The 23,998-nt window shown below is 35.3% G+C and overlaps 1 protein-coding gene and 1 pseudogene across 3 annotated transcripts in view; one reads left to right on the top strand and one right to left on the bottom strand.

Annotated features, from left to right (window-relative positions):
* Window positions 1-4,150: 4,150 nt before the first annotated feature.
* Window positions 4,151-23,998, bottom strand: part of SCN9A (sodium voltage-gated channel alpha subunit 9) — a 166,633-nt gene continuing 146,785 nt past the window's right edge. For all 3 annotated transcript variants that reach the window (XM_021076177.2, XM_021076176.2, XM_084999336.1), the window contains exons 25-27: window positions 20,446-20,550; window positions 18,473-18,743; window positions 4,151-8,625 (exon numbers count right to left, since the gene is read on the bottom strand). In XM_021076177.2, coding sequence (XP_020931836.1) covers window positions 7,433-8,625; window positions 18,473-18,743; window positions 20,446-20,550 — 1,569 coding nt within the window. In that variant the 3' untranslated portion in view covers window positions 4,151-7,432. The remainder of the gene's footprint in view (window positions 8,626-18,472; window positions 18,744-20,445; window positions 20,551-23,998) is intronic.
* LOC146395963 (U6 spliceosomal RNA) lies at window positions 20,657-20,756 on the top strand (annotated as a pseudogene).

A 23,998-nucleotide genomic window follows, 5' to 3' on the forward strand; every position in this document is an offset into this window, starting at 1 on the left:
TCTTTTGAGATAAGCGTATCTTTTCTTTTAGTTGTAAGTGTCAAGACTAAGTTAGTGACTTTAAGCCAACCTTTCCACCTTTGTTCTGAATTTAAGGTTGAAATGAGATGGGTAGGGTAAAATGAATGTATGAAAGAAATTAGGTGGGAAAATGAAGCATGGAAGAGTTCTTTCCCCACTTCCATTTTCTCCTATTCCTCTCTTAACAGAACTGATGCCATTGAAGGCACCAACTAGAACCAATATATCAAAACAGACCGAGTTCTTTAGGGAGATTTTAAGAAAACTCTACTTTTACTATTTTCTTAAAGAGAGTCGGAAGGAGATATTGATATTTAGAGGTTTGGTTGTGAGTTTTGCAAGATTTTTTTTTTTAAAGATGTTTTCTGTGGAGTTTTGATACTTCTCATTCATAGTATTTTATTACAAAATTAGTTCTTAATTTCTAGTATTGAGAGGAACATCAAGGACAAGAACAATATTCTAGTTTCCAACGGAAGGCCACATTTTAATTTTAACTATAAATTTAAATCTTTTCTCATTAATATTTGGCCTGAACTGCCAATGTGAAATAACTATTTTGAATTCTTGTTTTTTTTTTTTTTTTTTTTTTTTTTTGTCTCTTTTTAGGGCAGCACCCATGGCATATGGAAGTTCCCAGGCTAGGGGTCGAATCTGAGCTGCATCTGTGACCTACACCACAGCTCAACAACACTGGATCCCCAATCCACTGAATTAGGCCCGGAATCGAATCCATGTCCTCACTCATACAAGGTGGGTTCGTTAGTGCTGAATGACAATGGGAACTCCTGAATTCTTGATTTTTATATCACTCATTTGTAGGAGTGAGAAGTAAAATACCTACTAGGAATGAAAATTTGGCTTCAGAGCGATTTTCTCTGGCAAAACAGCTTATAAATTATTAGACTAAATGACTGGAATAAGTATACTACAGTTACTAAAATTTACAGTAAAAGAATCTGTGCAACCTCAGGTCGCTATTTTTTTTGTTTTGTTTTGTTTTGTTTTTTGTCTTTTTGCCTTTTCTAGGGCTGCACCTGCGGCATATGGAGGTTCCCAGGAGTTGTAGCCACCAGCCTACACCAGAGCCACATCAACGTGGGATCTGAGCCATGTCTGTGACTTACACCACAGCTCACAGCAACGCTGGATCCTTAACCCACTGAGCAAGGCCAGGGATCGAACCCCCAACCTCATGGTTCCTAGTCGGATTCGTTAACCACTGTGCCACGATGGGAACTCCTCAGGTCACTAGTTTTAAGTTATGATCCCAAATTATGAAGTTTTGAGAATGGGAGCATCCTGATACTGTCTTTCAAAGTATCGTAAAATAAAATATTATGTAACATAGGTAATAGAAGAGTAAAACGTAGTCTAACATATATAACATGCACATGGTTTATAGTAAAAGATAAAATGAATGTAATATTACCATGATATTTATAATCATTCAGGCATCATTTTTGTCTCTCCTCAAATAAAATCTCTATGAGGAAAGGGGTTTGTTTTATAGAATCTGAAACAGGGACTGGCAGATTGAACGTCCTCAGTAGATATTCAATGAATGAATGAATGATGAATAATTCATGTATGATCTTTAATTCTTTTTGAACATAAACTGAATTTTAATTCCCTTGAAATTAACCAAGAGACAGAAAAGCTTTGGATTCATTGATTTGTTTTCATAGGCTGAGGTGGAAGTGAAGGTGTCAGTCACTCTAAAACTGCAAAAAGACCGAAAGGATGTGGGGTTTGGGTGACCCTTTGGGAAGGTTGGAAAATCTCACTTTTCTGCAGTCTCAATTTATCAGGAGTCTTTCTCAGTCCTGTCTTTGAATTGCATTCTTTCCCCTCAATATATTACAGAGGTTTTCTTTGGTAGTTCTCATTTCAGTTTTGCTAGGGGTCTGGTGCAGTTAAAATAAATTCTATTTTAAATTCCCTGAGGTTATGAAATCTCAGTATGTTATACCTGAGTCGAAATATTCCCATTGGTGTCATCTGCTAGTTTGTACAGTATATAGCCTTTTCAGACTGGTTTCTTTCACTTAGTTAATATGGTTTGTCTTTGCTTTTCATTATTTGATTGGCCTATAAACACATCCCAAGATGTTGTTAGTCACCTAGTGGAAATTAATTAAATGAAGTTATATTTATTGTCCTGCACGAAATATAATCCAAACTAGCACATGTCAGCAAATATTACATGTGGGACAGGAATAATTTTTCCTCAGTTCTACTCAGTTTTTAAAATTAACAAGCTCAATCTTTTCTATATGCTTATTGCCCTTGTTTTAACTCTTACTTTTTTGCATTTCAGTTGTTCATGAGAAATATATTAAATATTTGAGAGTCAAGCTAAAGCACATGATACAGACATGACAGATGCCTTTGAAATCTCTTAAAATTGGATTTTTTCCCTCTAGGACAGATTGTTAACGTAGGTATCTAATTACACAACTATCAGAATAATAGTAAATTGTAGCATGTTTGCTCTATTGCTGTTTAGTTATTATTATATAATAATGTTTAGCTATTATTCACATTTCTCTTCCTATGTGCCTCAAATGCTCTTGTGGCAATGGCACCCTCTGCTCTAAGCAGCATGCAACTTTTCCTTCCATTCAGAGAGATTATTTCTGTGCTCTACAGTTCATTTTACCTGGATTGTGGTACAGTGTTATTATAGAATGGAAGAGTTGAACTGTTCTGCTGTAGGAATGTCATGTGATTGCCACTCAGGCTGAAATGATGATATTGTTCAGTGACTATAATTTTATTCTGCAGTGACTGATGACTGCCAGTAAAGAAATTCCCTAGAAATATTTGATACCTTTTTACCCGCAATTATCATAACCACACGAGTTTGAAATAATTTTCCAGTCCAGCAGCAATTATTTTTAGTGTATCTTATTTAAAGTCCAATAACAGAACTCAATGCTCACAGCTAAAATAAAAAAGAGGTTTGGATTGACTATTTAGCTAGATATGGGAACTACCACATCCAAATATTTTCTTAGTAAATGTTAAACTTTGTAAATACAGTATTAATGTTTTCTCACTTTAGCATGCTGCTTGAATTCATAAATTTAAAAGAGTTCACTTTAAAATATTTTGGTGTATATGTCACATCACTGAATGCTCACTACATATCAATAGGATGCATGAGACACTTTGGGATATTATATTTACACCTGTCCATATAAAATAGAAATATCATCATTTAACATTTATGGAGAATGCATTGCACTGGAGAGGTAGCTTGGGCTCTTATACTTTTAGTGGTAAATTAGTTGTCACACTAATTACTACTACTAATATAAATTCTTGATTCTGTGTTGTCAGGCATTCTAATTACTTCACGTGAATTTCCTCATTCTACCCTTATAACCATATTGCAAAGTGAGCTATTATCTTTTTTTTTCTTTTTAGGGCCACATGTTGGCATATGGAAGTTCCCAGACTAGGGGTTGAATCAGACCTGCAGCTGCCAGTTTACACCACAGCCACAGCAATGCAGGATCTGAACTGCATCTGCAACCTACACTACTGCTCATGGTAACACCGGATCCTTAACCTACTGAGTGAGGCCAGGGATCAAACCCGTATCCTCATGATACTAGTCAGGTTCATTTTCCATGTGCCACAATGGGAACTCCCTATCTTCATTTTATGGATGAGAAAGCTGAGGTACATAGGTTAAATAATGTAAGAGTAAGGAAACTTGAAGAGTACTGGCTTAACTGGTATCCCAATAATTCTGGATCTAGAACCGAAACCTTTAGCTATTATGTATGCTAGCCTACCTCTCACTTCATTTACACAAAGAAAATGCACAACGAAGGTACACACTGTCACTGTGTGGCTAAGTGTGTGTATATTTTCACTTCCTAACTCAATTTTCTTCTCCTGAACAAACTCTATTGTGGATTTTAATGAATCCCTTTGGAATTCTATATTCTTTATCATCATCTTTCTTATCCTGGAACACTTCTGGAAGACACTGAAGTTGTCCATTTTTCAATAAAAAAGAAAAAAGCAATCAGTAGCTACAACTTATTTAGGGATGCACTGAATTTATCTCCTTAAGGGTTAGTCTCACAAAAACAGAAAGTATATGCAAGCATGATTTTATTTTTTGATGACTTTTATTTTTAGATTCTATTACAATGTGTAAGTCTCAAGTATAACTACAGTATATGACAACTCAAACATTTTGAGCATTCATAGATGTATGAAATTTGTAAAGAATTCTATGTAAAGAGCATTATTATATTCATGGCTATTCATTTTTTGCAGTAATTCTTGATTATTTCCCTCAAGAATATAACATAATAAACCGCAGATACTAAAACAAATTGGTGCCCTCTATACATAGGCCCTAAACCCAAGCAAATTACTTGGCCATTCTAATTTAGCTGGCCTTCTTTCATCACTCTCATTAACATTTCTCTGAAATTGCTAAATAGAACTGCTTTATTTACATATGCATTTTATCTTAACTCTTTAATAAAGCTATCAAAATTCTATAAAATCATGCTGAATATTTTGAGTCGACATTTTCAACAATCAGCATTTAGAAACAGCCCACAAGTCACTTATATCTTTTGCAAACTATGTAACAGTCAAAAAGGTAAAATGAGATCTGATCACTTCCATTGTACTCCAATTTTAAATTTAAAAATTTTACAGTGTAACTGCCATTCTTTATCATTAGGTAAAATGAGTTCAGTGGTTGTGTGACTTAAATATTAACATGATAGTACTTTCTGAGGGTGATATTTTATAATCAGTACCAAACAGTAGTCTATATGAAAAGAGAAGTCTAATTTTCCTTCAAGCCTCTGCTGTATTAAATGAGCTCTTGGTTCCAAATATTGTTATTAATTGATAGAAAGTCACAACTAGACATTCCTGGGAAACATATATGAAAAACCATACATAACCATGTTATATTTTTTAAAAAGAGTTCATCATGAAAGAGGAGCAAGTGCCACTTTGTAATTTTTTTCTTTTTTTTTGAAACACTAAGAAGAGTGTGTTGAGGAACCAGTTGCCAGTATTTTTTTTTTCACATAAAAATCAGGCAATGTAAAAACATTAAATAGTAAATCACACATAAACCTGCCAACTATACATCTTTTCACACTGAATTATATAAATATGCAAAGTCCAGTTATATTTATGTGGATTCAAAATGATGAGGATAAATTGCATTCATATTTAAATTAATATTCATTTATTAATTTAATGTATTAAAAAATTCTACAAATGTAATATATTTTGCATGGTTTTCTAATTAAATTGTCAAAACCTATTTCCAACAGATTTAGTAGGGATGTGATGCAATGCTTGACTGTTTTCCAGTCTAGGAAAACACTGCCTGGTTTCTTACATATTAAATAAAAAAGAGGCTCAAATAATAAGATAAATCATTGAACTTAGGTGTAGAGAATCTTTGGCTCTAGATGTAATTTTATACATGCCTTAGGACAGGTGTCTAGAAGTGATCATTTCCTGCATGGTTGTTGTAAAACACAGCGCAATTAAAAAATGTTCTAGTAAGGAAATACTATGGAAATGTCACCTTTTTATTGGTCTTTTTCATATCTGTATTTCTTTGCTTCTCTGTCTCTCATTTTCTTCCCATACTTCTCCATCTCTATAAGTATGTTTAAAACTCCTTTATTTTTAAGTAGGCAGAACAATTAAAAATATGTTTTAAGTACTTAATATAGAAATATAATTTGTGTTATTTTTCATCTAAGAAAGCAAATGAATAAATAAATATTGTTATATATATTTGCTTTGGAAACTCCCACAAAATTTTCTAAATAAAATTATTTTCTACTTATGTAACTCAATTTTTGCCTGTGCATGAATAAGTCAAAAGATCTCATATTCTTGAAATAAACTCATAAAAAAATGCATCATGGCTACCTCTTTTTAAGCCATTATTATCAAGAATTTTTTAAAACCAGATTTATAATCCTTGGTAGAAGGACAACTGCTAAAGCAAAATGAATGTGTGCTTCATAAATTATAAGCTCAGGTTATGTTACTGACTGATACATAATATATCTCATAGTCATAAAATTTTAAGGAGCATGTGACATACTCCTCTTTCTGTAGAAGAATAGAGGTTGGTTGAAGAGTATAACTAGTACCAAATAGGAAAGCAAGTTGGCAAGAATCTCAATTGAATGCTATTTCATTTTTACTATACACAAGTCTGTGTTGAAAGCCTGACATGTATTATGACTTGAAAGCTTGTCATACACATTTAGGATGGTATGCAGGTGATACAGTAAATACTGTGCCCAAGTCATTATGTGCTCAAACATGTACCGTAGGATCAAATATCTATCTGCATATCTGGAAGCATGCCATTGAAGAGAAATATCAACTCTGCTTAGTGCTAAAGAATGACTAAACAATACTGCATGAGAAAGCAGAAAACTGTGACAAAAATGATTTGAGAGTTGGGTCTCAATTATTGATATTTTTGGACAGCACAGTCCAGTGTTACACTGTATAAATAAAAGGGTATAAAGCTTTCTCCAGTAGCTTTTTTTCCCTCAATTATCTTCATTTTTTTTTCTTTTGAGGAACATGATACATACTTAAAATTGTTTTTCATGTTCCATGGTTATTATATGAACAAAAAAGGATATAGAAAAAGGCAGCCTATGGAGCACAATACTCTAAAGGTAACTCTTGCCCTAGCTGGTACATGAATTAAGATGAATAAAAAGTATTTGTTGAACTGAATAGCCTACATATGTTTTTAATCCCATGACATTTAATAGGCACATGTAAATTGGTTTTGATGAAGTATGGAATAAATTTAAGCACCTCAAAATATAGAATGACCTCTATACATAGATAAAAGAGTCTTGCCCCCAAATAATAAGATATTTTAACTAAACATTCATTACCCAATATCCATTCCTTCTATCAGGGCATTTCATTGCAAAGTCAAGGCAAAATACTTCTGTAGAAATGATAGATATTTGTGAGTGTGTGTGTGTGTGTGTGTGTGTGTGTGTGTGTGTGTGCATGGAAAACATGAATGTTTACAATCCTGTGAAAAGATGACAAGGCGGATGTCAACATTTTCTACATGGTCTTCTGATTTATTAAAAGTAAACAAAATTGAATCACCTTTGCTTGCTATAATCAATAATCCCTGTAGAGTTACTCTTAACAATTCTTACAGAATCGTTTGCCAATGCAAAAATAGCCATCTGCTAATGCTGCCCACCTGTGTTAGGAAATCGGAGCTAGTAACTGCACTGACTTTGAGAATATTTTGATAAAAAGAGTTTTGGCATAGACCTCCTTAAAATAGTCTTATTAACACAAGTATATCACCTTCACAGGCTGTAAACAAAATATCAACAATGAAGATCTATTTTTTCCCTTCCTTGCCATCTTTCCCTTTGTCTTCCTTTTCTGTTTTGTCTTGTTCGTATTTCTCTTTGTCTGGTTTCGTTACACTATCATAGGAAGGTGGGGAGATGGTGGATGGGGTTGCATCTGTTTTTTCTGGACTTGAGTTGTCATTGACGTTATCAAAAACCATATCTTCTTTATTGCGCAAATCATCATCTCTGTCTCCATCTTTTATGTATATACTCGATATATTTTTTACATTTTTCCGTAAGCGGTAACGTCTGTAAGCACGTTGAATAACAGTAGCAGACACATCCTCTTGTTTTCGTTTTAGTGTAGTTGTGATGGGTTCATAGGACACTTTAGAAGGATTTGCAGACATGAACCTTTCTTCCATTTGTGAACGAAGAGAGTCCATCTCTCCACTTTCGCCCAAAACACGCTTTGTAAAAGCAAATAAGATGTCAAGACAATGGATTCGGTCTCCACTAACCATGGGAAGATCCATGGCAATGAGCTGTACTTTGTTTGGTTTTGCTATGAGGAGAGGAGGATCCAGGGCAGCTGCAAAATCAGAGAGTTTGCTATATTCTATAAACTGTGTTGCATCTGGATCAAACTTCTCCCAAACCTCATAAAACATCTCAAAGTCATCCTCACTCAGGGGCTCAGTACTTTCTTCAGTAGCAACACTGAAATTCTCTAGAATGACAGCAATGTACATATTCACCACGACCAGAAATGATATGATGATGTAACTGACAAAATAGAATATCCCAACAGATGGATTCCCACAGTCTCCTTCAACTGAACTTCCAGGATGAACTTTTTTGGGGTCACAATCAGGTGGTGCACTATTAAGAATAGGTGCTAGCAGTCCATCCCAGCCAGCAGAGGTGGTGATCTGGAACAGGCAGATCATGCTGTTGCCAAAGGTCTCAAAGTTGAACATGTCATTAATTCCAGCTTCCTTCTTAACATAGGCGAAGTTGGACATTCCAAAGATGGCGTAGATGAACATGACCAGGAAGAGCAGGAGGCCGATGTTGAACAGCGCAGGCAGGGACATCATCAAAGCAAAGAGCAGCGTGCGGATCCCCTTGGCCCCTTTGATCAGACGCAGGATGCGGCCAATCCTGGCAAGACGGATCACTCGGAACAGGGTAGGGGACACAAAATACCTTTCTATCAAATCTGCTAGGAACATACCTGGTGAAGAGGGAAGGAATAAAAAGAAAATATTTAAATATCCATGCTATGGAAAATCATGACTCTGTATGGTTTCATGTGCCATATTATCTCTTACGATTTCAGGACTGTCATTTTACACTGAAAGCATTTCATAGAAAAGGGTTCGAACAATTCTACAGGAAAATAATGAGAATTACCGTTGTGACATTTTCTCTCTGTTACTAAGTTTGTGGACCTTATTTTTTGTCCTTCAAAACAAGTTTTTTAATTATAAGGTAGAAAAATTAAAGCAATAACATAAAATGCTAAAAAGGAAATATAAATCACCTGAAATATCAGCCATTAACTATTGTTAGTATTTTATTGAGGATCACTCCATTTTTCTATGCAAGCATACAAACACATACAAATATAATAATGGTATAGAAGCTTTTTTTGTCATCTGTTTTAGTTACTTCATTATATGCTATGAAGCTATCCCCATATAAATGAGAGCAGAATAATTCCTTACAGTTGTACAAGGTCCTGTCAAAGTAACCATATTTTGAAGAATTTTATGTTGTTTACAGTTGTTTTGGCTAAGAATACCCAAGCAGATGTATTTTTTTCTAGATGCATAAGCACATTTTGATAATACATTAATAGAAGTTAGGTCAAACAATATATTTAAAATTTTATAGTGCATTACAAATCTATCTTTAGAAAGTTTGTGCAAATTAACACTCCTAATGATAGTATATGAGCGTTCTCATGCCCCACGTGCTCACCAGTTGTATCATTCTTCTTTATAATTTTACAAACAAATCTTTGTGATGTTTAAACCATCTCATTATTATAATTTATTTGAATTTATTTTTGGAAAAAATAATCCACATTTTTTTCTTACTTAACGGATATTTTATATGTTTGTTGGCTATTTTCAACTTTCTTTTTTTGACCTAGTCTAGTCCTTAGCCATTTTCCTATCGGAGTTTTAGTATTTTCCTTTTGATTTATGAGGACTATTTTTCTATTACAAGTTCTAATCCTGTTAGCCTTAAATGCTACATTAACAATTTTTCTATCTTTTGTCTTTCAACCTTTAAAAAAAAAATGTGGTGGTGGTGGTGGTGAGTTTTCCTCCATAGAATATTTTGATTTTTATGCAGTCAAAAAATACCTATTATTGGAGTTCCCATCGTGGCACAGCGGAAATGAATCCGAGTAGGAACCATGAGGTTGTAAGTTCAATCCCTGACCTCACACAGTGGGTTAAGGGTCTGGCACTGCTGTGAGCTGTCGTGTAGGTCTCAGACGCAGCTCAGATCTGATATTGCTGTGGCTGTGGTGTACGCTGGCGGCTACAGCTCCAATTAGACCCTGAGCCTGGGAACCTCCATATGACGTGGGTGCAGCCCTAAAAAGACAAAAACAAAACAAAACAAAACCCTATTGTTTTTTCTTCGTAGGATCAAGTTTATGTCATGAACAGATGAATAGAAAGGACTATTCAAGTTCATGGATATAAACCTATTCCCACTAGAATCCATTTTTTACATATTAATTTATGATTAATGTGATTTGTGTGATTACTGCATAACATAGTAATTCTCTATATATTAAAGTTTAAGTTTGGATAATTTATTTGAATCCATTGAGTATTTTAGTAAATTGTCTTCATCAATATAATAATAATCTTAATATCCAGCAATGCAAATCACTCCTCATTACTCTAATTTTTCTTCCAGATGAATTTTAGAATCATTTATATTTATATTGCCAAAGCATTACCCCCACCACACAAAAGGACATTGATACTCTCACTGGGATAACACCTATAGATTAATTTATTAAAAATGGTCATATTGGAGGTGGGACCAAAATTGGAAAGGAGTAAGACGTGGTGTTCACCTTCTCCCACAAATACATCAAAAGAAAAAAAAAAATCTACCAGTAAAATGATTCACACAGAACATCTACTGAAAGCTGGCAGAAGACCTTAAACCTCCAAAAGGGCAAGAAACCCTTCACATTACTGGGTAGAACAGAAGAGGCGGGGGGGAGAAAGAATAGAGAGAGAAAAGGAATCAGGATGGGACTAGCACTCTTGAGAGGGAACTGTTAAAGAGGAAGGGAACCTACACACTGGGAAGCCACCTAACTGATGTGAAGATCAGCCTAGACAGAGGGACCTCAAAGCCTTGGAGAAAAGCACAGAAGCTGGATTAAGGAGGGAAAAGCAGAGAGAGAGAGCTGCACAGACCATCAGCACCACTGCCCCCAGACACCACAGCCTGAGATACTCAGGTGGGAATTGGGTTCTGAGATCCAGGCTCCAGAAGCCAGTTTTGGGGAGAGGACTAGGGTTGGCTGAGTGGAGACAGCCTGAGGGGCTAGGGAGCAGAGTGCCACAGTCAAGGAAACTCGGGAGGAGGTCTGGGCCCACAGGAGAAGCAAGGTGCCATTGCTAGGAAGGGTGAAAGGAGGAGGGGTAGACCACCATAGGAATACCTTTCTCTGCTCATGTGCAGACTCTCAGAGGGCAGGGTGCTTCTGTCGCAGTCTACCGGCGATGGGCCACCTCTTGTGTGGGCTATGGGTGGCTGGGCAACTCTGGTATGGGATAAGGTCAGCGGGGTACCTCCTGCATGGGCTAAGCATGACATGGCACCTACTACATGGTCTATAGGCAGCAGGGGAAAATCACTGCAGTCGTCTCAGACTCCAGAAGTGAGTGTGGCTCACCACCACTAGGGGTCTGTGAACAGGCACCACCTGTGGCCCCAGTCACCTCTGCCACCTAAATCTGCCTGAGGGTCACTGCCACTTACCAGTGCCCTGCAACTAGGAGCAACCTGCACCACCTCTCCACAAGCCCTTCCCATTGTCAAGGGCCCACCAACCAGACACTGGCTACTAGCCCTGCCCATTGCCTCCATCTCCTGGAAGCACACACAGCACCCTGTAAAGGGGGATTACAGCCTACATACACTGAAGGAAGAGACAGCAATCATCCAATCCAAAGCAGCTCTCATGATAAAAATAAATAGTAAGCCCTCACAAAATACCCAGGGGTGCTCTCAAATATGAATAGCCCTGCAAGACTACAGTAGTTGTTTTCTCTAAACTCACAGAATAAGAAAAATGTAAGCAAAATGAAGATGCTCAGGAACCATTCTCAGTTAAGAGGAGAATTCCCTTGAAGGAGCAAACAATGAAACACACCTATGTAGTCTAACTCATACCGAGTTCAAAAAGGAGATAGTGAAAATACTAAAGAAATTAAGAGCAAACATGAAGGAATTAAGAGTGGATATGAACAATAATGCTGATTACTTTAGAAAGGAACTAGAAAATAGAGGGAGGAGCAAAGAAAAACTAGAAAATTCATTTACAGAGATGCAAGCTGAGTTGAAAGTACTGAGGAGAGAATGAATAAGGCAGAGGAACAAATTTTTGACTTGAAAGACAGAATAATAGAAATCGGAGTTCCCACTGTGGCACAGAGAAAAAGAATCTGATAGGAACCATGAGGTTGCAGGTCCAATTCCTGGCCTTGCTCAATGGGTTAAGGATTCGGTGTTGCCATGAGCTGTGGTGTAGGTCACAGATGTGGCTTGGGTCTGGCACTGTTGTGGCTGTGGCATAGGCCGGCAGCTGTAGTTTTGATTCAACCCTTTGCTTGGGAACCTCCATATGCTGTGGATGTAGCCCTAAAGAGCAAAACAAACAAACAAACAAAAAACCAGAATAATGTAAATTACCCAATCATGACAAGAGACAGAACACCAAATGAAAAAACATGAAAGCAATATAAGAGATCTATGAAATAGTATAAAGCAAGCTGATCCACATATAATAGGGATCCCAGAAGGAGAAGAAAAGGAAAAGGAGATTGAAAATATATTTGAAGAAATTATGGCTGAAAACTTTCCAAATCTAAAGGATACTGATATCAAGATACAGGAAGCACAGAGGGCCCCAAACAAGTTGAACCCAAACAGGCCCACACCAAGACATATTATAATAAAAATGGCAAAAGTTAAAGATAAAAAGAGAGGATTATAAAGGCAGCAGGAGATAAACAAAGAGTTAATTATAAGGGAACCCCCACAAGGCTATCAGCTGATTTCTCTACAGAAATGCTACAGGCCAGAAGAGAGTGGAAAGATATATTCAAAGTTCTAAAAGGGAAAAACTTGCAGCCTAGAATACTCTACCCAGCAAGAATATTATTTAAAATAGAAGGAAAAATAAAGAATTTCTCCAACAATAAACAGAAACTAAAAGAACAGAGCTATACTACACCCATTCTAAAAGAAAGACTGAAATGGCTCCTCTAAATAAAAAAGAAGTAAGAAATAGGATGGAGGAAATCATGATTGAAAGTAATCACTCAACTAAGCCAGTATACATACCTAAAAGGGGAAAAAAAAAAAAAACTATTGTAAAAGTGATGATAAACACCAGGAAAAGCAAAAGGAAAAACATGAAGATGTTAAAAAAAGGACATCGAAATCATAAAATGTAGGGAAGGGAAACAAGAAATTCTAGATTCTTTTTTTTTAAATAATGTGTTTGAGTCTATATGACTATCAGGTTAAAGCAAGCAGATACAGAAAGGGGTTAACATAGTTGAAAAATAGGGCTACCGCAAATCAAAACCAAACAGTACATTCACAAAATGCAAAAAGAAGAGGACACAAACAAAATAAAAGGAAATCATCCAGACAAAAAAAGAAAGGAACAAAGGAGACACATAGAATCAACTGGAAAACAATGTTTAAAATGGCACTAAATATATATTTATCAGTAATTACCTTAAATGTCAATGGACTGAATGCTCCAATCAAAAGACACAGAGAGGCAGACTGGATTAAAAAAACAAGAACCTATAATATGCTGCCTACAAGAGACTCACCTTAGGGCAAAGGACACATGTAAATAGAAAGTGAGAGGATGGGAAAAGATATTTCATGCCAATGGAAAAGATGGGACAGTATGAGTTGTAATACTCATATCAGAAAAAATCAACTTTAAAATGAAGGCCATAAAGAAAGATGAAGAAGGACACTATTTAATGATAAAAGAATCCATGCAGGAAGAGGATCCTACACTTGTCAATATATCTGCCCCTAATATAGGAGCACCCAAATACATACAAGAAATATTAATAGATCTAAAAGGAGAAATTTATGGGAATACAATAATAGTAGGAGAATTTAACACCCCACTCATATCAATGGACAGATCCTCTAGACAGAAAATCAATAAGGCAACAGAGATCTTAAATAACACAATAGAAAACTTAAACTTAATTGATATTTTCAGGACATTACATCCAAAAAATCAGGATAAACATTCTTTTCAAGTGCACATGTAATATTCTCAAGGACTGACCACATACTGGGGGAATAAAACTAACCTCAACAAATTTAAGGGTATAGAAATTATTTCAAGTATCTTGTCTGACCACAGTGGCATGAAACTAGAAATCAACCACAGGGAAAGAAATGAGAAAAAACTGACTACATGGAGACTAAACAGCATGCTACTAAAAAACCCAATGGGTCAATGAGGAAATCAAAAGAGAAGTTAAAAAATACCTCGAGACAAATGATAATGAAAACACAACCATTCAAAATCTATGGGATGCCACAAAAGCATTCTTAGAGGGAAGTTCACAGTGATACAGGCCTTCCTCAGAAAAAAAGAAGAATCTCAAATCATCAACTTAACCTACCACCTAAAAGAATTAGAAAAAGAACAAATAAAACCTAAAGTCAGCAGAAGGAAGGAAATCATAAATATCATAGAGGAAATAAACTAAATAGAGATTCAAAAAATTAGTAGAAAAAAAATCAGTAAAACCAAGACCTGGTTCTTTGAAAGGGTAAAACAAATTGACAAACCTATGGCCAGACTCTCCAAGAAGAGGAAAGAACTCAAAATAAGAAATGAAAAAGGAGAGATCTCAACAGATGCTGAAGAAATACAAAAAAAAAAAAAAAAAAAAGAAAAGAAAAGAAAAGGAAATACTATGAACAATTATATGCCAACAAATTTGACAACCTAGAAGAAACAGACAACTTTCTAGAGATATACAGCCTGCCAAAACTGAATCAAGAAGAAATAGATAAACTGAACAGACTGATATTAAGAAATGAAATTGAATATATAATAAAACACTCCCTACAAACAAAATTCCAGGACAATATGTTTGGCAATTTCTACCAAACATACAAAGAATTTATACCTATCTTTCTTAAACTTTTCTAAAAGGTTAAGGAAGAAGGAATATTCCCAAAGACATTCTATGAAGCCACTATCACCCTAATACCAAAACCAGATGAAGATACTACCAAGAAAGAAAATTACAGGCCAATATCGTTGATGAATATAGATGAAAAAATTCTCAACAAAATTTTAGCCAATCGAATCCAACAACATATAAAAAAGATCATACATCATGACCAAGTGGGATTCTTCTCAAGTTTACAAGGATGGTTCAACATGTGCAAGTCAATCAACGTCTTACATCACATTAACAAAAGAAAGTTAAAAACTACATGATCATCTCAATAGATGCAGAAAAAGCATTTGGCAAAGTCCCACATCCATTCATAATAAATACTCTTACCAAAGTGGGAATAGAGGGAACATACATTAACATAATGAAAACCATTTATAACAAACCCACAGCCAATATAATACTCAATGGAGAAAAGCTGAAAGCCTTCCTGCTAAAATCTGTAACAAGACAAAAATGCCCACTCTCACAACATTCATTCAGCATAGTACTGGAAGTCCTAGCCACATCAATCAAACAAACAAAAGAAATAAAAGGTATCCAAATTAGAATAGAGGAGGTAAAACTGTCACTATATGCGATGACATGATACTACTATATATAGAAAACCTTAAGGACTCCACAAGAAAACTACTCAAACTGATCAACAAATTCAGCAAAGTAGCAGGATACAACATTAACATTCAGAAATCGGTTGCATTTCTGTATACTAACAAGGAAATATTAGAAATACTAGAAATAAAAATAAAATACTTTTAAATTTTATTTATTTTTTTAAATGATTTTTATTTTTTTCCATTATACCTGGTTTACAGTGTTCTGTCAATTTAATACTGTACATCAAGGTGACCCATTCACACATACATACATAAATTCTTTTTTATCACATTATCATGCTCCATCATAAGTGACTAGATATAGTTCCCAGTGCTATACAGCAGGATCTCATTGCTTATCCATTCCAAAGGCAATAGTTTGCATCTATTAACCCAAAATTTCTAGTCCATCCCATTCCCTCCCCCTCCCATCAGGCAGCCACAAATTTGTTCTCAAAGTCCATGATTTTCTTTTCTGTGGGAAGGTTCATTTGTGCCATATATTAAATTCCAGATATAAGTGATATCATATGGTATTTGTCTTTCTCTTTCTGACTTACTTCACTTAGTATGAGAGTCTCTAGTTCCATCCAAGTTGCTGCAAATGGCATTACTTTGTTCTTTTTTATGGCTGAGTAGTATTCCATTGTGTATATATACCACTTCTTAATCCATTCATCTGTTGATGGACACTTAGATTGATTCCATGTTTTGGCTATTGTGAATAGTGCTGCAATGAACATGCAGGTGCATGTGTCTTTTTCAAGGAAAGTTTTGTCTGGATATTTGCCCAAGAGTGGGATTGCTGGGTCATATGGTAGTTCTATGTATAGTTTTCTGAGGTACCTCCATACTGTTCTCCATAGTGGTTGTACCAGTGTCCATTCCCACCAACAGTGCAGGAGGGTTCCCTTTTCTCTACATCCCCTCCAGCATTTGTTGTTTGTGGATTTATTAATGATGCCCATTCTGACTGGTGTGAGGTGGTACCTGATGGTAGTTTGATTTGCATTTCTCCAACAAGCACATGAGAAAATGCTCAACCTCACTGATTATTAAAACACATTTTAAATTCACACCCCCAAAAATTATATGCTCAGGAATAAACCTGACCAAGAAGGTGAAAGACGTATATGCTGAGAACTATAAAACATTAATCAAGGAAATTAAAGAGGATTCAAAGAAATGGAAAGATACTCTATACTCCTGGACTGGAAGAATTAATATTGTTAAAATGGCCATACTATCCAAAGCAATCTACAGATTCAGTACAATCCCTATCAAATTACCCATGACATTTTTCACAGAACTAGAACAAACAATCCAAAAGTTTATATGGAGCCATAAAAGACTTAGAATTGCCAAAGCAATCCTGAGGGGGAAAAAAAAAAAAAAACAACAGCCAGGGAACATAACTCTCCCAGACTTCAGACAACATTACAAAGCTACAGTAATCAATGCAGTGTGGTACTGGTACTAAAACAGACCTACAGACCAATGGAACAGAATAGAGAACCCAGAAACAAACCCAGACAACTATGGTCAATTATTTTTTAACAAAGGAGACAAGAATATAAAATGGGAAAAAGTCTTTTCAGCAAGTAGTGCTGGGAAAACTGGACCTCTGCGTGTAAATCAATGAAACTAAAACACACCCTCACTCCATGCACAGAAATAAACTCAAAATGGCTTAAAGACTTAAACATAAGACAAGACACCATCAAACTCCTAGAAGAGAATATAGGCAAAATATTCTCTGACATCAACCATACAAATGTTTTCTTAGGTCAGTCACCCAGGCAATAAAAATAAAAACAAAAATAAATCAATGGGGTCTAATCAAATTGGCAGGCTTTTATACAGCAAAGGAAACCATAAAAAAATAAAAAGACAGCCTACAGAAAGGGATAAATAATTTCAAATCATGCAACTGACAAGGGCTTAATCTCTAAAATATACAAACAATTTATACAACTTGACAGCAAAAACCCCAAACAAGCCAACTGAAAAATGGGCAAAAGACCTGAATAGACATTTCTCCAAAGAAGATATATAGATGGCCAACAGACACATGAGCAAATAAGTGCTCAACATCACTGACTATTAGAGAAATGCAAGTCAAAACTACTATGAGGTACCACCTCACTCTGGTCAGAATGGGCATCATTAACAAGTCAAATAACAAATGCTGAGGAAGATGTGGAGAAAAGGGTACTCTCCTTTACTGTTGGTGGGACTGTAAATTGGTACAACCACTATGGAAAACAGTATGGAGGTACCTCAGTAAACTAAATATAGAACTACCATATATCAAGCAATCCCACTCCTGGGCATATATCTGGCCAAAACTTACATTGAAAAAGAAACATGCATCCATCCATATGTTCATTGCAGCACTATTCACAATAGCCAAAACATGGAAACAACCTAAATGTCCGTTGACAGATGAATGGATTAAGAAGAAGTGGTATATATACACAATGGGATACTACTCAGCCATAAAAAAGAACAAAATAATACGATTTGCAGCAACATTTATGGAACTAGAGACTCATACTAAGTGAAGTAAGTCAGAAAGAGGAAGACAAATACCATATGATGTCACTTATATCTGGAATCTAACATATGGCACAAATGAACCTATCTACAGAAAAGAAACAAACTCATGAACTTGGAGAAGAGACTTGTGGTTGCCTCGGAGGAAGTGGAATGGACTGGGAGTTCGGGGTTAGTAGCTGCAAATTGTTGCATCAGGAGTGGATAGGCAATGAGATGCTGCTATGTAGCACAGAGAACTATATCTAATCACTTGTGATAGAACATGATGAAGGGTAATGTGACACAGAGGTTTTTGTTTAGTTTTGTTTCTAAGGTTCCGTATTCAAAAGTAAGTTTATATTCAAGAACTCAGAAACTTCTCCAGGTACATGTGATGTTTAGTTTGATTCAAAATTAATATCTGATTAATAAATGGTCTTACCTACAATGGAGAGAATCACAACCACAAAATCAAAAATGTTCCATCCTACAGTGAAGTAGTAGTGTCTGAGGGAGATCAGTTTCAGCACACATTCTCCAGTGAAAAGGATAATAAAAACCACATTGATCCAGTTTAAAACTTCAGTCATGTATGAACTTTGTCCCTCTTTTTCTACCATCATGGTTACCATGTTGAGGCAGATAAGAACCATGATGGTGATATCAAATGCTTGGTTTGTTACTAGGTCAAATATACATCCTTGGAATTTGTTCTGAAAAGAAATAAAAATAATGAGAAATGTACAGTAAATTTTGTAAGGAGTAGCCATAAATCATAAATCATTTCAGTATTAAAAAATAAACATTTTTTAAATATCTGTTTTCAAAACTTGCATAAATTAGTCCTGGTCATAGGTTCTTGCTTTTGTACAAGAAATATTATTAATGGGTTAAATCTAAGTCAGAGTACAAAAAAACTTTTTGCTGTTGACTTTCAGTATACCTGGTCTTCAGTTAGCCTTGTAAACTAACATTTGATTTTAGGCATATTCACACTAGCACTTAGATATGAATTACCATGATCACAAGGTAATTTTGTATTAAAGAAAACCCCAGCTGGGGTTTTTCAAGGTAATAAAATGACATCTTTAAATTTCTACTTTGTCATGTATTTTGAGTAATGTGTTGGCATTGTCCTATACTGATATTACTATTATGAGACAGTAATTTTTTCCTGTCTCTTTCACATATAAAATATATATTTCCAAACATATCCATACTTACATATCATCTTTATTGTTAGTCTCATTAATAACATTACGCTTTCCAGGAAACTCAATTTCAAAATCCCTTTATTAATATTCTGGTCATTAATTTTATCATTAATTAAGGGACAGTTCTCATATGTGTAAAAACTGGAATTAATTTCAGATTCTACACTGGAAATTTGCATAGGCAAGTTTTAAGGCATTGTATCAAGATCAAGTAAGAGACTGAAAATTAAAAATCAGCTTTAAATCCATACATTTGATTCAGTAAGTTTAGGTGAAATCTGGCAATGTGTCCTTAAAAAGTGCTGGGTAATCCTCACGTAGGCAGCTGGTATTAACTGGGTTCCCATCTTTAGGATACTCTGTTTTCAGCCATAACTTGCAAGGTATGTTATGTTGGATAGAAACTGAAAGGTATATAATGCATTTAAACTGATTTTAATTTTTAGAGGAATAAAAACTATTCTTTGACCACTAAGATCAATACTTCCTTCTGAGCCTATTCTGGTCTTTGATCCCAGAGTAGGATAAAGTTTAGATTGATGACCAGTCCAACTGTTTCTCTCACTATTTATTATTGTATCAAAGATCTGCATGTGAGTTTCACCCAACTGATAGATAGCCATGACTACATCATAAAGCCCTCAAGATTAAATTTCAATCAAAAGTACTTTTCAAAAAAATCTTTTTAGGGCTGCACCCATGGAATATGGAAGTTCTCAGGCTAGCAGTTGAATCAGAGCTGCAGCTGCTGGCTTATGCCACAGCCACAGCAATATTGGATCCAAGAGTGTCTGCAACCTACGTGACAGCTCACAGCAATGCCAGATCCTTAACAGACTGAGCGAGGCCAGGGATCGAACCCATGTCCTCATGGATACTAGTTGAGTTCATTACTGTTGAGTCACGATGGAACACCTCAAAAGTTCATTTTATTTTGATTCTCTACAGGCCATTTGTACTAATAGTAAATTGTATAGCTAATGTAGAGTAAAAGCATATAGATTGTTTTTCATTTTTACAGAAAAAATAAAATACAAGAGGGAATATTAAGAGCTGTGATGGTATTCAATATATATATATTGTTATGAGGACTTTTGATCAAAATATTAAAATATATACATTTATGTTTAAGAAATAGTTGTATATTAAAGATGAATTTTAAAAAGTTGAAAATCTACATGCTAAAAATATATTTTTTTACCCCTGGCCGAGGTATAGGCTTTTGTGGTTTCTTGGATCCCAGCTTTTTCATTGCATTATAATATTTCTTCTGTTCTTCCGTCATAAAGATATCTTGACCTCCAAGGTAAAGAAACAAAAAAAAAGAATTTAGTTAAAACCAGAATCATTGTCCAGATCTTCCTTCAGATCATAACACAGGTTAAAAATGTACTCATAAATGAAATGAATTCTTACTTTAGTAGCACATATACTAAGATTGTAATCATGTAGAGATTAGCATGGCTTCTGATCTAGGATGTCATGCAAATTTGTGAAGCATTGCATATTTCTGGTGACAGATGGTAACTAGACTTTTATGGTAACCATTTCGCTGTGTATACAAACATCAAATCCTTATGTCGTATACCTGGAACTAATATACTGTTGTGTCAACTGCACCTCAATTTTAAAAAATGAAATGCATTTTGTTATGTGCAAGATAGCCAGAAATAAAGCTCGTTTAAGGGATTACCCACGTGTAGGCATATGACTCTCCATATATAAGGTAATGTGCATAATATATAAAATATATGGATTACATGCAATAATTATTGGCTTAATTATCTTTTGGTAGCCTAATCTATATTGTTTTATACTATGTGCTGGTACTATTTTATACTATTTTATCTGCTACTGGTTTCACCAGGCATTTCATTGCTAAATAACAAATATATTAGAAATGGTTATAAGAAATAAAACTAGTGAATGATAATTTGTTTACTTTCTTGCTATATAGACTCATAAAGAGTAGAGGCCAATACTACCCAAAGCAATCTACAGATTCAATGCAATCCCTATCAAATTGCCCATGACATTTTTCACAGAACTAGAACAAACAATCCAAACATTTATATGGAACCATAAAAGACCCAGAATCGCCAAAGCAATCCTGAGAAACAAAAACCAAGCAGGAGGCATAACTCTCCCAGACTTCAAGAAATACTACAAAGCCACAGTCATCAAAACAGTGTGGTACTGGTATCAAAACAGACAGACAGACCAATGGAACAGAATAGAGAATCTGGAAATAAACCCTGACACCTATGGTCAATTAATCTTTGACAAGGGAGGCAAGAACATAAAATGGGAAAAAGAAAGTCTATTCAGCAAGCATTGCTGGGAAACCTGGACAGCTGCATGCAAAGCAATGAAACGAGAACACACCCTCACACCATGCACAAAAATAAACTCCAAATGGCTGAAAGACTTAAATATAGGACAGGACACCATCAAACTCCTAGAAGAAAACATAGGCAAAACACTCTCTGACATCAACATCATGAATATTTTCTCAGGTCAGTCTCCCAAAGCAATAGAAATTAGAGCAAAAATAAACCCATGGGACCTCATCAAACTGAAAAGGTTTTGCACAGCAAAGGAAACCCAAAAGAAAACAAAAAGACAACTTACAGAATGGGAGAAAACAGTTTCAAATGATGCAACCGACAAGGGCTTAATCTCTAGAATATATAAACAACTTATACAACCCAACAGCAAAAAAGCCAATCAATCAATGGAAAAATGGGCAAAAGACCTGAATAGACATTTCTCCAAAGAAGATATACAGATGGCCAACAAACACATGAAAAAATGCTCCACATCGCGGATTATAAGAGAAATGCAAATCAAAACTACCATGAGATACCACCTCACACCAGTCAGAATGGCCATCATTCATAAATCCACAAATAACAAGTGCTAGAGGGGCTGTGGAGAAAAGGGAACCCTCCTGCACTGTTGGTGGGAATGTAAACTGGTACAGCCACTATGGAGAACAGTTTGGAGATACCTTAGAAATCTATACATAGAACTTCCATATGACCCCGCAATCCCACTCTTGGGCATCTATCCAGACAAAACTCTACTTAAAAGAGACACGTGCACCCGCATGTTCATTGCAGCACTATTCACAATAGCCAGGACATGGAAACAACCCAAGTGTCCATCGACAGAGGATTGGATTCGGAAGAGGTGGTATATATACACAATGGAATACTACTCAGCCATAAAAAAGAATGACATCATGCCATTTGCAGCAACATGGATGGAACTAGAGAATCTCATCCTGAGTGAAATGAGCCAGAAAGACAAAGACAAATACCATATGATATCACTTATAACTGGAATCTAATATCCAGCACAAATGAACATCTCCTCAGAAAAGAAAATCATGGACTTGGAGAAGAGACTTGTGGCTGCCTGATGGGAGGGGGAGGGAGTGGGAGGGATCGGGAACTTGGGCTTATCAGACACAACTTAGAATAGATTTACAAGGAGATCCTGCTGAATAGCATTGAGAAAGAATAGATTTATAAGGAGATCCTGCTGAATAGCATTGAGAACTTTGTCTAGATACTCATGTTGCAACAGAAGAAAGGGTGGGGGAAAAAATGTAATTGTAATGTATACATGTAAGGATAACCTGACCCCCTTGCTGTACAGTGGGAAAATAAAAAAAATTATAAAAGAGTAGAGGCCAAAAACAGAAGCTAAATAGTATTTTTATACTCATTTGTATTAATTTTAATATACCATAATCCTTTAGCATAAAAATGAGTGTATGTAGTATATACATATACTACACATGAATGTATGTAGTATATACATATACTACACATATATACATATATATATATATATATATCTCCACAAATAGTATATATCTATACCTATATATCTATATCCATATATTTGGTACATATATATATAATAAATTTATTTATTCATTAAAAATCTTTGGTTACCTTTTCAATTCCAAATAAAGGAATTTCAATATAAACACCTCATTGGGTGTGAACTTTACACATCATAGAGTTCTAGATGTTGAGAAAATTACCAATAATCCAGAGTTTCTGACTTGAAGGACTTTATAATTGAGTATACAACACTGAAGATTCAACAGTAAAAAAGATAACATCTAAATAAAGCTTTTGATCCTTCTACACTGTATAAAGGAGACCTAGAAGCTTTGCCTACTCTTTTAGACTCTGTTAATTTCCTAAAACTATTTGTAATTTAAATAGATTCATGCATATTCCTCACTGATCTGTAATGTAAACTTTTAATTTATAGCATAAACTAGTATAATCCATGTCACTAGGAATTTGGGGGAATTTATAGCTCTGAAATCCTTATTTAACTTGTAGGGCCCTGGAGTGAAAGATGACCTGTTTATGGTTTTCCTGGATTATTGCATTTTATTATTGATCAAATACCTAATGATAACCAGGGATTCTCTTTCAGTCTTACCTTAATTTACATCTCCTTTATTTGATATGCAGTCTGTGTAATTTTGGCATTCATCTCATCTACTGATGCTTGAGAGAGAACTTTCACGCCAATGTCAAGAGAAGCCCTGACTCTATTGCTCTCTGACAGAGGCTGAATATCATAGCATGCCAAGAATTTACAAGAGATTAGGGTAACACTGGGAAGATAATTCTGAATTAGAGGTAAAAATCAAGGCAGCAGGTTTTGTCTTCCCTGGTTGTCAAAATAATGACGGGTAGGATGACACTGAGAGGAGATTACAA

This window comes from Sus scrofa, chromosome 15 (genome assembly GCF_054392235.1).
Source record: "Sus scrofa isolate SSC_HxYL_T2T_F1_AM1 chromosome 15, Sscrofa_HxYL_maternal_Yorkshire_Landrace_v2.0, whole genome shotgun sequence".
Taxonomy (NCBI): Eukaryota; Metazoa; Chordata; class Mammalia; order Artiodactyla; family Suidae; genus Sus; species Sus scrofa.